At 37.4% G+C, this 16838-nt stretch overlaps 1 protein-coding gene across 3 annotated transcripts in view; it reads right to left on the reverse strand.

The window, feature by feature from the left end:
- Positions 1 to 16838, reverse strand: part of TRAK2 (trafficking kinesin protein 2) — a 94093-nt gene that overhangs the window by 51759 nt on the left and 25496 nt on the right. The window contains exons 1-3 of one of the 3 annotated variants that reach the window (XM_027773647.1): positions 16382 to 16490; positions 14657 to 14785; positions 8144 to 8427 (exon numbers count right to left, since the gene is read on the reverse strand). In XM_027773647.1, the coding sequence (XP_027629448.1) occupies positions 8144 to 8234 (91 nt within the window). In that variant the 5' untranslated portion in view covers positions 8235 to 8427; positions 14657 to 14785; positions 16382 to 16490. Of the gene's footprint in view, positions 1 to 8143; positions 8428 to 14656; positions 14786 to 16381; positions 16531 to 16838 lie in introns of those variants that run through there. The other 2 variants (XM_027773646.1, XM_006153040.3) reach the window with 2 other exon arrangements.

Raw genomic sequence — 16838 nt, forward strand, 5'->3', positions numbered from 1 at the left:
ATATATATATATATATATATATACACACACACATATATATACATACATACACATACATATATACACATATACACGTATACACATATACACACATATACATGTATACACACATATACATATATACACACATATACACACATGTATATATGTATGTATATACATGTGTGTATATATATGTGTGTGTGTGTGTATATATATATATGTGTATATATATATATATATTTTTTTTTTAAGCTTGATTTATTTATTCTGAGGGAGAGACAGACATCCCAATAGGGTCTTCAGACCACGATCCACCACCAAATTCAGCTGGCCTGGACCACTGGCATGCCTGCCTGGAGTGCTCAGGGAGGTTCAAGGAGGCAAACCCAGTTCCCATGAGGGTCCAGCTGCATTACCACTGTATCACTGCCTAACCCCATTTAAATTACAGAATATTAGAGGTAGAAAGAAGACACTTCAGGAAACTATCCGTTCAGAAACTGCTTCTTGGTAAGAAAACTAAAACTTAAAGATGAAACCTGGGTCCCAATTTCCTATTCAGCACTATGCCTACTTGACCACAAGGCCATTCCATTGCTTATCTGACCACTTGTCCTAGAAGGCAATTTCCTACACATCATGTCTTTAACATATCACGCTAGTTCTACAGATTTACTAATTCTTCCAGGTGTCTAATCTACTTACTGTCCTATTTTCATTCTTTTATTTTTGAAAGAGATATTTTTGCTATAGGGCACATGCACTTGCTGGAGAGACAGAGAAAGACGGAGAGACAGAAAGAAGTCACCTCCTAGAATGGATGGTCACACCACAATCCTTTCTCCTCCATTATCCTCTTAAGATTTTGGGCACATACGCACATGCGCCCAGTGTGTTTTTTTAATCCACCGGGTCTGGGATTTAAACCACAGTCGACTACATGGGAGTCCAGTGACATAAGTATTACACCATCTGCTGGTCCCTTTCTACTTTCATTCTTAATATTAGAAAGAACATGGGCTTTGGTATTAGACCTACTCTCTAAACCTGGCTCTTCTACTCATTAGTTATAGGGTGACAGATATGTGAGTTATTCTTTCTGAACCTTAATTTCCTCCATTTATAAAATAGAGAACCATTTATCATACAACAGCAGTGAGAAGTAAATAAAATAACAAACAATTAAGGCACCCCACATAATACTTGGCTTATCACAGGTACTTGCTGAATGTAATTCACACGCTACTTGCACTAGCAGTTACCTTTCTCTGACCACAGCTGGCTTTTGTCTTTAGTGGCTCTTGGCATTGTTCCCAATACTGTCCATCATTTAACACCTCTCAAATTTAGCAGTTATCTCTTTAACGTGCTTAAAATACTAGGGCTTAAAATAGAAAATACAGGATGTCATATCATCCCTCTCAGTTTCATAAGAGATCTGGTATTTCCTTTGTGGATGGTATTAAGAAACATGCACTAATTCCGGCAAAGAACAACAAAATACAAGAAAACAAAAATCAACAGAAATAAATTCTAATATTTGACTTTAACGATGACAGCTTAATATGGCAAATATGGCAGTATCAGACATCCCTACTCACCCAGAAGGACAAGGAATGGCTTCACGACCACAAAGAGACAGAGATGAGATACATTTAAAATTTTAAATATGGTTCTAAAGCTCTCAATCCTTGACAGATCTCTTAAATAAGAATCCCTAAAATGTATCGAAATTCTATTACCACAAATTTCACATGATTATCTAAAATTTTCACACTGCATACATGTAGTACATGCAAACTGTCATAATACAGGAAGATAAATTAACTATAAATACACACAGAGCTAAAAAGAGACTATTAGGCATTCAAGGATAAAAATGGGAAAAAAAAGAGAACAAAAGTGACTTTCATTAAAAGAGTTACTATCCCTTAGAAGTTTTTTCTCTTTTTTTTTTTTTAGTAATTATTAATGACATTTTGTGAAATTTTAAGGTCACCAATCCCCTGCTTCCATAAACTAATTTTTAAAATGAGTGTACAGTCTGGGTTTGGCAGACTGACCTAAATATCTTTCAGACTAGCTCCTTCTACTTGCTTCCATATATTTGATAATATGCTATTTATTACTCTTCTGAATGCCCAAGGTTGACAGTCTCCTCTCTACATTTTTTTCCAACAAATGTCTTTTCCATATGCCTACTACTACTTCTTTTTTTTTGGAGAGGTTGTGCGATAGGGCGCATGTGCTCGCCAGACAACGAGAGAGAAAGTGAGAAATCACCCCCCAGGGGGAATGGCCATACCGCAATCTCTTCTCCTCCACTCTCCTCTCGGGATCTTGGGCGCGCACGCACACACGCCCGGCGTGAGGTTTAAGCCAATGGGTCCAGGACGTGAACCGCGGTCGACTACATGGGAGTCCAGCGACATAGCCATTATGCTAACTGCTGGTCCCTATATGCCTACTTCTTTCTAGTCACAATATCTCCATTAGGTTCAGGGCCTCTTCTTGTTTCTCTTGAATACAACCTTAAAATTGGTCTTCCCCCATCGCACTTATCACGTTGTCACATCATCATATCACTCTCCTACAGAAGGCTAAGAGAGATTTTAATTTCATCTAACTGGAGTAGAAAATTTTTGGGACAAATCAGTAAGATCCCTGAAGGGTCAGGGTCATGTTTACTGACACTAAGATTAATATAATGTTAGAATAAAGTATATCAGAGCATGATCTAGAGACTCACATAATAAAGTATCAACAAATAAGAATCTGCCAAAATAAATTTCAATACTCTTCCAGGAATGACAACAAAATCTAAGGGCCTACCAATGTAACATTCATAATGTTCACCATACCAGAAAAACTTACTAGATATGCAAAGAATAAGTGAATTATAGTACATAACCTGGAGAAAAACAGTCATCAGAAACAGACTGAGTATTGACAGAGGTTTTAGAATTAGTAAGCAACAATTTTAAAACAACTGTTACTAATAAGCACAAAGAGTTAAAAATGAAAACTTAATAAAGAGAAACAGAAGAAACATCAATATTTATAAAACCCAACAGAGTATAATATCTAAAATGAAAACTTCACTGGATAAAAATAATAGATTAGATATTTGTCCAGAAGAAAAGAACAACAAAGTTGAAGGCATAGCAATGGCCTTCAGTGTCTTAAATGATGAAAGAAAAAGACAGGGAAAAATTGAACAAAGCATCAGTGATTTTTATCATAATATCAAGCATGGAATTTGAGTCCTAGAGGAAAAACAGAGAGGCAGCAGGAAAATAAAAATATCCAAACAAGTAATGGCCAAAAGTTTCCAAATTTAATAAAATCTATAAACTCATAGTTCAAAGAAGTTCAACAACTCCAAGGAGGATAAACATAAAGAAAACCACACCCAAGTAAAATGACAAAAAACAGTCAAAAAGAGAAAAATCTTAAAAGCAGAGAGAAAAAAGACACATTATATTAAAAGAAACAAAGAATAAACTCGAACTATTCACTGGACAACAGTAAGTGAGATGACAAAGGAACATCATTAAAGTGCACGAAAAAAATAAGTCAACTTAGAAATCTCTATCAGTAAAAAATACTTTTAAAAAAAGGTGGAATTAGGGGCTGGCAAGTGGTGTGGTGGTTAAGGCACTGGACTACCACATGGTCGAGAGTAATTCAAACCAGGGACTTGGTAGCTTAAAAATCACTCCAGGCACATGTGTGTGCAGGCCCCAAATCCTGAGAAAACCAAGAAGGGAGAAGAGATTATGATGTGGCCATCTTCCCCAAGGGGTGATTTCTCACTTTCCTTTTCTCTGGTGAATGCATGCACCGTGTGGCAAAAACAAACAAACAAAAAACAAACATGGAAGAAAGATTGTAAACAAGGAAAAAAATGTTAACTGTTCATTGACAGTTGACCTATGTTACAGGAAATATTAAAGTTCTTCAGGGAAGAAGGATACAAAATTAAAACTTAAATCTACAAAAAGAAGAGTGATAGCTAATAAATCAACTGTGGAATTAAAATGAAATCCTAAAAAAAAAAATTCAAAAAAAGGGAAAGGAGAAAAAGAAAATGAGGAAAAGGCAAAAACAAATGGAACAAAGAAGTAAATAGCAGCACAGCAGACTTAACTAAAGTGATAATTACTGATAAATTAAAATCAGATAGTCTAGACAGCCTAATTGTAGAGATTGTCAGATTATATTTGAAAAAAATAAAAAGACCCAGCTATAAGGAATCTGTAGGAGATATCCTGTTATTTTTTTAAAGAATTATTTATTTAATTTTATATATCATTATTATTATTATGTTTCTTTAATTTGCTATAGGAACCGAGCACTCACCAGAGAGAGACAGAGAGAGAGACAGAGAGAGAGGAAAAGTGAGAAAACAAGTCACCAGGTCCAGGACTCGGAGACATAGTCGACTATGTGGGAGTCCAGGGTCCCAACCACCACACTACCATAGTCGACTACGTGGGAGTCCAGGGTCCCAACCACCACACTACTTGCTGACCCCAGGAGATATGCTTTAAATGTAAAGATTCATAAGTTAAAAGTAAAAGGATGACAAACGCTGTGATATAAATACTACATAAACATTTTCCAAATAAAGCATAGGGAATACTTCTCAACTCATGAGGGGAGCCTTAGTCCAATATGAAAAAGACTCAAAGATATTGCAAAGTAAGTACAAATCAAAGGTACGGGGACACACAGAGAATGGACACTCCAACAAAACATTAGAAAATCAAATCAAATCAAATTACAAAGATAGTACATCATGACCAAGGGGAGTTTTTCTCAGGAATGCAATGTTAGTTTAAAATTGATAAATAAACTGACATAATTCACCACACTAAGACTAAGAAAGGAGAACCATATGAACATTTCAACAGATTGAGAACAGGATTTGACGAAATGCAACAGCCATTCATGACAAAAACCTCTCATTCAACCTAGGGAGAAGGACACTTTTCAATTTAATGAAAGGCATCCTTAAGAGCTCTTATGGAGAAATACTAACTTTTCTTCTAAAATGGAAAATATGGCAAGACTGTTTGCTTTTACCACGTTTATTTAACAATGTACCTAAATCTTGTCTCATTTGAAAAGACATGAAGTAAAATGCACTCAGATGGAAAAGGAATATGTAAAACTGTCTCAATTGCAGATAATATTGTGATGTATGTGGAAAATTCTAAGAACTATACCAGAAAGTTACCAAAACTAGTAAGTCAGCTAAAAAAGGTTGTAGACTATAAAGTCAATATAAAAAATAATTTCATTTTTATATAATAGTAACAAACAGTTGAAGAATGAAACTAAATGTCTTAAATTAAAAAACCAAAAGTATTTAATGATTAAATTTAATGAAATGTGTGCAAGACTTGTATAAAATGTTGCTCAGAGAAATTAAATAAGACCTAAATAAACAAAGTGATAGCTCAAGTTCACAGAGTAGAATGCTCAGTATTTTAAGATATCAATTCTCTGTAGAGACTATTAATAATTCCATTCAAAATTTCAGCACTTTTTGTTAGAAACTGACAAGCTCATACTAAGATTTATATGGAAAGGTAAAAGATCTAGAATGTCCAAAATTATCTTTGGAAAAGAACAATGTAGGAGAATCTACATTACCTGATTTTAAGATTTACTATGAGTGGGAACCAGCAGTTAGCGTAAAGGCTATGTCGCTGGACTGGCACCTAGTCAACCACAGTTCGCGTCCCGGACCTGGTGGCTTAAAACACGCTGGGCGCGTGTGCGTGCGTGCCCAAGATCCCGAGAGGAGAATGGAAATCACCCTGGGGGGTGATTTCTCGCTTTCTGTCTCTATGTCTCTCTCTGTCTCGCGAGCACACGTGCCCTATAGTGAAAACCTCTCCAAATAAAAAGAAAAGATTTATTATGAGTTATAGTAATTCGAGACAACGTGGTATCTCTATAAAGACAGACTCAGAGATTAAAGGAACAGAGTCTAGAAATAGATCCACATATTCAAACTAAGTAATTTTTTTAGGAGGTTACCAAGGTATTTCAATAGGGATAAAATGGTACTTTCAATAAATGGTACAGGAGCAACCACACATTCACGTGGAAAGCAAAAAAACAAAACAGAAAACCTGGACCCTAATTCAAGGTATTTCAATAGGGATTAAACGGTATTTTCAATAAATGGTACAGGAACAACCACACATTCACGTGGAAAGCAAAAAAAAACAAAACAGAAAACCTGGACCCTAATCTCATTCCATACCCATAACTATAAAATGGATCACTGACCTAAACGTAGAAGCAAAAGCTATAAAACTGTCAAAAGAAAAGACAGGAGAAAGCCATTGTGATCTTGAGGTATGCAAAAATTTCTCAAAAGACCAAAAAATGAATAAAAGTAAAAATCAATACATCAGACCACATGAACATTCAGAACTTCTGCTCCTCCAAAGATACCAGTAGTAACACGTAAAGGCAATTTTTCCCCAAAGCACAGCAGTTAAGGGAGCTGGATCCTACATGGCTGACCATGGTTTGACTCCAGACCCCAGCAGCTTAGAAACTATGCCATGTATGTACGCATGCATGTCCAGAATCCAGGGGGGATAGAGAAACGGAGGAAAGGGGACTGTGATGTAACCATGTCCCACTAATCTCTCTGTCTCTCTCTGTCTCATGCTGGTGACAGTACTCTCTGGTAATTAAAAGAGAGGAAAAGGCAAGTCACTAAGAGTAAATATTTGTAACCCATTCATCTATCAAAGGCCTTATGTCTAGGAAAGTAATGAACGTTTACAATTCAATGGTAAGTCAAATTTTAAAAATGGGCTACTGATTTGAACACGTAACTCAAAGTAAAATCTAGAAATGGCCAATAAGCACATAAAAAGATGCTCAAAATCACTAGTCATCAGGGTAACATAAATTAAGACTACAAGAGATACCAGTACACACCTACTAGAATGGCTAAAATCATGAGCGCTGACATTACCAAGTGTTGATAATGTAGACGGGAGGTCAGCAAACTACCGTTGCTGTCTGCCTGGTTCTGTAAATCAAGTTTATCAGAACGCAATCACACACTTACTTTAAGGGACTGTCTATGGTTGCTTTTCTGCTACAGCGGAGATGAGTGGCTGCAACTTAGTAATAAAAAGAAATGAACTACTTCTACTTACCACAAGTGGATAAATCTCAAAAACATTTTGCTGCATGAAAGAAGCCAGACACAAAAGACATAGATTCAATTTATAAGAAATTCTACAATAAGCAAATTTAATCTATAGTGGCAGAAAGCAGATTGTTGGATACCTGGAGTCAGAGGTAAGGGGTGGAGAAACCTGGGTATGAAAAATCTTTGGTGGGATGATATAAATTTCTGTAATTTGATTATACTGGTGGTTACATGAGTGCATATTGTTTGAAATTCAAACTGTACACACACACATCAGTGTATATTATTGTATCTTTATAAAGATACCTCAGTAAAGCTAAAAAAAAAAACAACCAACTTCGGATTTGGATGGGTTTCAGAACTCAGATTTTTTTTATTTTTCAGAAAAGTGGTATTAAGTGCATTAAGTATATGTTGCTTAACATTTCCAGCTGGTTTTGCAGAGGCATTCCATTTGGAAGCATATTCAGCAAACAGGAATGTTCAAACTAAAAGAGGAAAGTCTAGAAATAGCTATACGAGTCAGGTTTTGTGGATGAATTAGTTTTAGAGCCAAAGTTTAGAAAAAAATTTGAATGCTCAGAGTTTTTTTAATTTAGTCTGGCAGATAGGACGTTCTGGGTTTGTATACCCTGCAATTTCCGAGAACCTCTTGTGTGCCAGGCACTGTTCAAGCGCTGGCAGGGTACACAAACACTGGTAACTGTCTTGCCTGTGAAGATGAGTGTGATGCAGTTCCTGCTCATCAGAGACTCTAGGGATATAGGACAGCCAGACATCGACAAGTAACAGCACACAAGGCAGATTTGGATAATGTGATAAGAGACAACGGGATAGAGAGATTAATTCCATCTACTTCTAAGATGCAGGAAGCGAGGCTGGGGTTTCATCATGCCCAATCGTACACAGAGGTGCTCTCATTTTGTCTTATAAGCAACAGCACTTCAAGATTTATTACACTGGACTCACCAGTGATGCTCTCCGAGTCTTTGTGATTGCCGTTCATGAGGTTTTCTTCACCTGTTGGTGACGTAAAAGTGGCATTCTGGGACTGACTCATGCAGGATCCTTTCTTGCTTTGGTTGCAGACAGCTTTGGTATGAATCAGAATAAAGGAAATCCATCAAGCCATTCAATAAAAAAGTAAATCTGGTCATGTGGATATTTCCTTTTAGATAGATTTTCTCTGAAGAGTCAAATGACATCTGTAGCAATGAGCACTCTCGTGATTATCAACCTTGGACAGTCATAGCCTAAAACAAAGAACATATCATGTGAACAGAATTCAGAATGCTTCTTAATAATAGTAGTCTAGTGTTCTGAGATGTCTCTCATTAAGAATTTTTTTTCTAATGATACACACGGATACACACAACATGGATAAATCTCAAATTAATTACTCTGGAAGAAAAAAGTCATACAAAAAAAAGCACATAGTTTATAATTCTACCTATATAAAATTATAGAAAATGTTCACTTAGAAGGCCAGCTAGTGACATGAAGATTAAGGCAGTTGACTCGCACAAGGCTGACTATGTAGCTCAAGTCCTGGGCCTGGCGACTTGAGAAACAGTGGGTACATGTGCATGGGTGCCCAAAATCCAGAGAGGAGAATGAGGAAAGGATTTCAGCACGGCCATCTTCCCTGGAAGGTGATTTTTTTCCACTCTCTACCCTCCACCCACTCCCCTCCAGCCTGTCTCAGCAAGAGTGTTATGGTAAAATCTAAAAAAGAAAAGAGAAAAAAAAATGCTAACATCTACAGTGACAGAAAGCAGATCACTGGCTGCCGGGGGTTAGGAGAGGAATTACTAAGAGATAGGAGAAAAGTTTTAGGGATGATAATTGAAACTTGAAACACACACACACACACGCACACAAAACATAAGACTTGTTATCAAGAAAACTGTTCAATTCTAATGTCTAAACCTTGCTTCAATATCAAAAGATAGTCTTTAATAAATAGTCTCTACTTAGTAACTTATAGTTTCTATTTATGGCAAACTCATTCTCAAGCCTACTATTTACAAGCAGAAAGGAACAAAGTAAAGACAGTCAAGGAGACTGAAAAACAACTACTAAGGTGAAAGAAGAGAAGCAATCTTAGCAAACATGAGGGGAGGTTAAGAGACAAAATGGGCAATAGAATGAAATATTATAAATAAAGCAAAGAGAGAAATTTGGTTTAAAAAAGAAGACGGGGGAGTCAGCAGGTGGTGTGGTAGTTAAGGCAGCTGGATCCCACAATGGCCACATGGCCCACTTGGCGAACTGAGTTCCATATCTGGCAGCTTGAAAATCATGCTGTGCACCCCCCACCCTCAAAATCCTGACAGGAGAATAAAGAAGGGATTGTGGCATGGCCATCCCCTCCTGGGGGGTGATTTCTCACTTCCCCTTTCTTTCTGTGTCTCTCTCTCCAGCAAGTATATGTGCCCTATAGGAAAAGAAAAAAAAAAAAAAAGGTGGGGGGCAAAGAGTAATTCTGAGTATAGACTAGAATTTTCTAACACCCAGATTTTCAAAATTTCCATAAGTCAGTAAAATTGTAAATACTCCTAGGGTTACTGGCATAGGGTTACATTTCTTATCAGTTCTATTACTTCATAAATGAAAAAAAAATTATAAAAAATAGGACATAACAAACAGTAGTCCTTCACAAAAAAGGATTTAAGTTTGATGTCAACATAACAAAAATTTAATTTTTCTATACTTAAATTCAGAAAACATTAATAGTCTATTATATGTATACATAATTTCTTGAAATATGTTTGCCAATACAGCAACCTGTACTACTTGAAGTGCAACAAATTTTAACCCCAGTTGTCAAAAACTCATTTTTATATTTCAGGTTTAGTTATATGCAGCAGAATTCTTTCCCACATATCTTATTGTCCAGAACTACCAGTCTTAAACCAAGTACTGCAGGAGGAATAAAACTATAATTGGATCAAAGCACTAAAGATATATCTCTTGAACTTGAGAGGAAAAATAACAAAACAATATTTCCTGAAATGTACAACCACTAGGTATCTGAATAAAATCTGAACTAGGGGTTCTACCAACAAAGGGGGAGAATGATGATTCCTGGGCAGGCAACTATCACCTGCCATGTAAATCTTTACACCACCTATAATCTTTATCAAGGTCTTTAAAATTAGAACACTCTAAAGACTCAGAATTATAGATTAAGAAGCTAGTGACATATTTTAAAAAGCAGAATGATTATGAATGTAAATATAAGAATAACCTGCTAGTGTGTAACAGGCCATTTACACGGCCAGCAAACTACTGCCCACAATCAAAGCTGGCCTGTCACTTGTTTTTGTACAACCTGAGAGCTAAGAATGATTTTTATTGGGACCAGCAGTTAGCATAATGGCTATGTCGCTGGACTCCCAAGTAGTCGACTGCGGTTCAAGTCCCGGACCTGGAGGCTTAAACTCACGCCGGGCGCGTGTGAGTGCATGCCCTAGATCCCAAGAGGAGAATGGAGGAGAAGGGATTGCGGCGTGGCCATCCCCCTGGGGGGTGATTTCTCGCTTCCTGCCTCTCTGTCTCTTTCTGGCGAGCGCACATGCCCTATAGCAAAAAAAACTCTCCAAAAAAAAAAAAAAGACCAAGAATGATTTTTATTTAAATGATTGGAAGGAAAAGTATTACAAGACATCTAAAAATTATATGAGGTTTTATTTTTGGTATCTATAAATGAAGTTTTATTGGAATAAACATCCATTTAAGTGTTATCAATTGGCTGCTTTCATGCTACCATAATCATGACAGAGACCTTATATATCACAAATCCTAGACAATTTACTTGTGACTGTTCAATAGCCACAAAAAGTACATAATACCTAGGAATAAACATAACCAAAGACGTCAAAGTCCTCTACAAGGAAAACTATAAAAAACTGAAAAAATAAATTGGGGACCAGAAGTTGGCATAATGGCTATGCTGCTGGACTTCCAAGTAGTCGACTGCAGTTGAGTCCCGGACCCAGGGGTTTAAACTCATGCCAGGCGCATGTATATGCATGCCCAAGATCCGAAGAGGAGAATGGAGGAGAAGGGACTACAGCGTGGCCATCCCCCCTTGAGCAGGATATTTCTCACCTTTTGTCTCTGTCTCTGTCTGTCTTTCTGGCAAGCGCATGCACCCTATATCAAAAAATAAATAAATAAATAAAAAATAAAAAACCTCTCCAAAAAAAGAAAAAGAAAAGAAATCGAAAACAACACAAAAAAGTAGAAAGACATCCCAAGTTCCTGGATTGGAAGCATTAATATAATCAAAATGTCAAACCTACCCAAATTAATCTACAAATTTAATGCAATACTAGTCAAACTGCCAGAGATATTCTTCACAGATTTAGAAAAATCAATCATAGAATTTGTCTGGAATCAGAAAAGACCCCATGATGTCAAAGGAATGCTATGTGAGAACAGTAAACATATAAAGATATGTCACTCTCTGTCCCCCAAATATTAGGTTGTTAGGAAAGTCAAAACGTATGTTTTTATGTAAAAATGCATCACGGCTTTCCCAATGACCCAATATACTACAAAGTTGTGATAATCAAAACAGCATGGTATTGGAACAAAAACAGGCAGATGGACCAATGGAACAGAGTAGAGACCCCAGAAATAAACTCCCAAACACAGACAACAGAGTTTCTTTTTAAAAATAATTATTTTACTTAACATTATTTATTTTAATTTGACCAGAAAGGGACACTCATACATACACACACACACACACACACACACACACACACACACACAAAGAGAGAGAGAGAGACAGAGACAGAGAAAAAAGAGAAAAGAAGAAGGCAAGCCATCAGGTCCAAAACTCGAACCACAGTCAGCCAGATGGGAGTCCAGCGCCCTTAACCACCATGCCACCTGCCAGCCCCACAGACAACTGAATTTTGACAAAAGGCACCAGATGATCCAGTTAAAAAAAAAAAATCTCTTTAGAAAATGGTGCTGGAAAAATAGGTATCCACCTGCAGAAAGATGAAACTGGACCCCTATTTCTTCACCATTAACAAAAGTCAACTCAAAATTGATTAAAGATCTAAACCTAAGACCTCAAACTAGAAAACTACTGGTGGATAACACAAGGAAAACTCTCAGAGACACTGGAGTAGGCAAAGACTTCTTAAATAAGACCCCCAAAGCACAAGCAATAATCCCTAAAACAGACAAGTGGGATTATATCAGGTTAAAAAGATTCTACACAGCAAAAGAACAATAATTAGAGTAAATCTGAAACTCTCAGAATGGGAGAATATATTTGCAAACTATGACTCAGATAAAGGACTGATAACCAGAATATACAGGGAACCCAAAGGACTTACTGAAAAAAGATAAGCAACCCAAATTAAAAGATGGGCAAATGAGCTGAACAGACAACTCTTTAAGGAAGACATATGAACAGCCAAAAGGCATATGACGAAATGCTCAACATCACAATCCAAATTGCCCAAATGAGATACCACCTAACCCCAGTCAGAATGGCTAAGATTAAAAAACTAAAAGATGATAAGTATTGGCTTGGCTGTGGCGAAAGAGAACTCTCCTATACTGTTGGTGAGAATGTAAATTAGTACATCCACTGTGAAGCACAATATAGAGATTCCTCAAAGACCTACAAATAGAACTATCATATGATCCAGCAATTCCATTCCTGGGTATCTACCAAAAGGATAGGAATACTCTCAAGAGGAAATGCACTTGCCCATGTATGTCAATTACAGCATTATACACAATTGCTAAGACATGGGATGAACCCAAATAATCACAAAAAGATTAATGGATTGTACAGGTGTGGCACATATATACTTTGGAATACTACTCAGCCATAAAAATAATAAGACCCCTTTGATAGAAAGTGGACAAATATGGAATATTTACTGCTAAGTGAAGCAAGCCAGACTATGAAAGAGAAGCATTGTATGTCCCCACTCAATATATACCAAATGTCTACACTCTAAGGAAACTTATATCTAAAAGCATGGAGAACAATTGTGAATACTAGAGACAGTATGGGAGGAGGTGGGGAAATGGGTGAGAGTGAGAGGAAGAAAATCAAAGGGAAAAAGAAAGAAGCTTAACATTTGAGAGACACAAAATGGAAAATTATCTATTGATGATAACATGTATGATAATATCTTTGCCTGGAATAATATACAGTATATTCAAGCTGGGAAAATTCATTTTGCATTCTGTAATGACATATAGTGATTAACTGTATTAAAAAAATTGTTTTTTAAAAAGAATAGACTTCTACCCTCTCTACCCAAAAGTGTATTTATAAGTTATTTACAGTTTCTAAGGAAGCAAAATTTATTAAGTTACAAATTAAATTGTGTTTATTTATGATACAGTGCATATGAGTTCACGTGAGAGAAAGAGGGAAAGAAGCACTCTTCACAGGGTCCAGGTAAACCATGATCCCTTTCCTCCTCAGCCCACCAGATCTTGGGCACTCAGTGCATTTCAGGCTCATTGGCCAAGGATTTGAGCAACAGTTATCACGTGAAATCAGTTACCAGATGGGAACCAGCCCTCAAGTTGCAGATTTGCTTGTGAAGAGGGAAGAGGAGAAAGGAGGGAGATAGTGAAGAAGGAAGGAGAAGACAGATGAGGAGAGGGGAGGAAGAGGAAGATGAAAAGGGAGAGAATAAAAGCAAAGTACCTCTGTACCAGCTAGTGGCCAGATCCCACATGGCCCACAGCATGTGGCATGGTTCTGAGAAACATGCGGGCTGCATGTATTTGTGTGCCTCAAATCCCAAAAGGTGGCAGAAATGGAGAAGAAGAGATTGCTCTGTGACCATCCCCCATGAAGGGTTGCTTTCTCAATCCCCCTTCCCCACCAAGCACAAGTCCTCTGGCACATTAAAACAACAACAAAAACAAGGCAAAGTACTTCTCATTTGTCACAGTGCCTTCTGCTGTTGAATCTCCTTGTCTCCATCTGTGGTTACAATCCAGCATGATCTCCTTTAATTAGTCATGTCTATAAAGACTTTTTTTGTCATATAAGGTAATATTCACCCATTCCCAAGAATTAGGATCTGGATATCTTTTAGGGACATTATCCAGCCTATGACTGCAGTTAAGAACATGAATTCTGCCTAAATCTGAAACCCAGCTCTACCCCTTACTGGTTATATAACCTTGGACAAATTACTTAACCGTATTTTTTCATCGGTTGTGGGCCTAATAACAGGATCTACTTTATGTAGTTTTTAACGAGATTGAATGAATTATGAGATGATAACAGTAGGGCCTACCTAGAGTCCTTGTGAGTCCCTGAGTTAACACATGTAAAGGTCTTAGAGCAATGCCTTAGAATGTAATAATAGTAAATGCTATGTGAGTATTAGTTATCATATCTATCACCACCAAAGTAGTAGTTCATCATCATCATCATCATCATACATTATACAATGCTGGGCATAAAGTATGGCCTACTCTGACTGCTTGATGGCATCTTCTCCCAACATTTACTCCTTGGCCTCTGATGAGTGATATTAGTGTCATTAATCCTCTTCTTTCTTGCTTTTCCTCTCTGATGTATAAACAGAAAGCTTGCACAGAGTCCTAAATGCAGTAGAAATAAATGTGGCCATCACAAACAACACATTTTCAGGGTCTTTCCTAGTTGTACATACATATGTCTGTACTCTTAGTACTTCTTCCAGTGCTATCTAATCCCTTTGTTGAATCCTTATTCAATCTTTAGGAACAACTTTTGCTGCTTTTCTTTATAGACAACCAATCAAGCATGTGTTATTTAACAAGAAGCCCGCCTTTATAATTCAGGCACATTTAGAAGAAAATAAGGTAAATAACCAAGTAACTTATTTGAATAAGAATGAGACTTAAAAAGAACAATCAAAACATGTCATTGATATAAACATTTGTGGCAAAAAAACAACACAGATAATGACATAGTTTAGTCCAGCCATGAAACTGAACAGTCAACAGTGAATGTCTAAATATAGGCCCTAGGCCTTAGAAAAAAAAAGAAAAATCTTGTTACTTCCTTAAAACAGAATATGCTGGACAAAATAGCCTTATTAAAAAGGCTAAACTGGGACCAGCAGTTAGCATAATGGCTATGTTGCTGAACTCCCATGTACTTGACTGCAGTTCGAGTTCCAGACCTAGTTTAAACTCACGCTGGGTGCATGTGTGTGTGTGCCCAAGATCCCGAGAGGAGAATGGAGGAGAAGGGATTGTAGCGTGGCCATCTCCCCTGGGGGGTGATTTCTCGCTTTCTGTCTCTCTGTCTGTCTCTGTCTTTCTGGTGAGGGCATGCGTCCTATAGGAAAAACCACTCTCCCCATTTACCCATTTCTCACTGAAGAGCATATGCATCTTATAGCAAAAACTAAAAAAAAAAAAAAAAAAAAAAAAAAAAAAAAGAAAGAAAGAAAGAAAGAAAAAAAAAGAAACTTGCCATGTTCTACATTAGATAATCATTTTTAAAAAACATGTTTATTTCTTCCATGAGGAAGAGGGAGGCACTCACAATCAGGTCTCCACCACATGGTCCACCCCCAGCCTCAGTGGGCCGATGAGGAAGAGGGAGACACTCACAACCAGGTCTCTACCACATGGTCCACCCCCAGCCTCAGTGGGCCAGGATCATGGGCAGTTATGTGGGTATACCCAGCATGCTCAGGTCTCAGGATGGGAACCCAGTACTCTTCCCATGCAGGTTCAGTTGCATTACTGCTATGACATCACCAGGCCCCTTAATAATACATTTTTGATAAAAATAAGACTTATTCATTTTAATGCATCTGACTACACCAAAGATAACATTTATTAAAAATCCACGATAATTAAAAAATCTGATATTGAACCACATAAACACTGTATCACGGTTTCCGTGTGAGGAGCTAAAAAAGGGAGGTGTGGTAGTTAGAGATGTCACCATCAAAATCCAGCCTCCATAGTGAGTAGCAGACTCACAAAGGCAGAGAACACACAAGTCCAGCTGCATGAGTGTCCACCACATTGGCTACGGCTACACTCAACACAGCTACTCCATCAGGAATTGTAACATTCACCCTGAGGAAACAGGTTTGTGCCCGTTATATGCCTTGACCCTCTTAGCTTTATTGCTATTCAATTGAAAGATAAGCAGAATTTTCAGAATACAAAATATATGGAGGCAGTTCTACTTACAAACAGGATGGATTCCAAAGGGCTGTCAAGTCCATTAGTTTAAATGTCTAAAACCATCGGTGAGATTCAGGCTTATGGTGTCAGCATTTCCTCCTAGTTGATATATTTTGGGTACTTAAAAAACTGCTCTGTTTTGTTTACAATGAGCATTTGCTGAGGCAGGCAAATCTCCCTGCCATAATCTCCACCAACAGGAGAAGGGAGGTAACCTCTGGCAGCTAAGGAATCCAGACTAGAGTTTCACCTAGTGATTAGAAATGGCCTTGAGCCCACAGTGCCACCTGTGGTGTTTGATAAGTTTCTATAGCAGCTCTTTCATGCTTAGCCTTTAAGTTCTTGAGCTCTCAACTCTCACCTAAATTAACCTTTGACAAGACAAGCATTCCACTTTAACAATCATCTTCCCCCCAAATCACCTCAGTCACCTTTCTTCACTTCTGGCTCACTGTCTGCCACA

Source organism: Tupaia chinensis, unplaced genomic scaffold (assembly GCF_000334495.1).
Source record: "Tupaia chinensis unplaced genomic scaffold, TupChi_1.0 Scaffold000361_2, whole genome shotgun sequence".
NCBI classification, from domain to species: domain Eukaryota; kingdom Metazoa; phylum Chordata; class Mammalia; order Scandentia; family Tupaiidae; genus Tupaia; species Tupaia belangeri.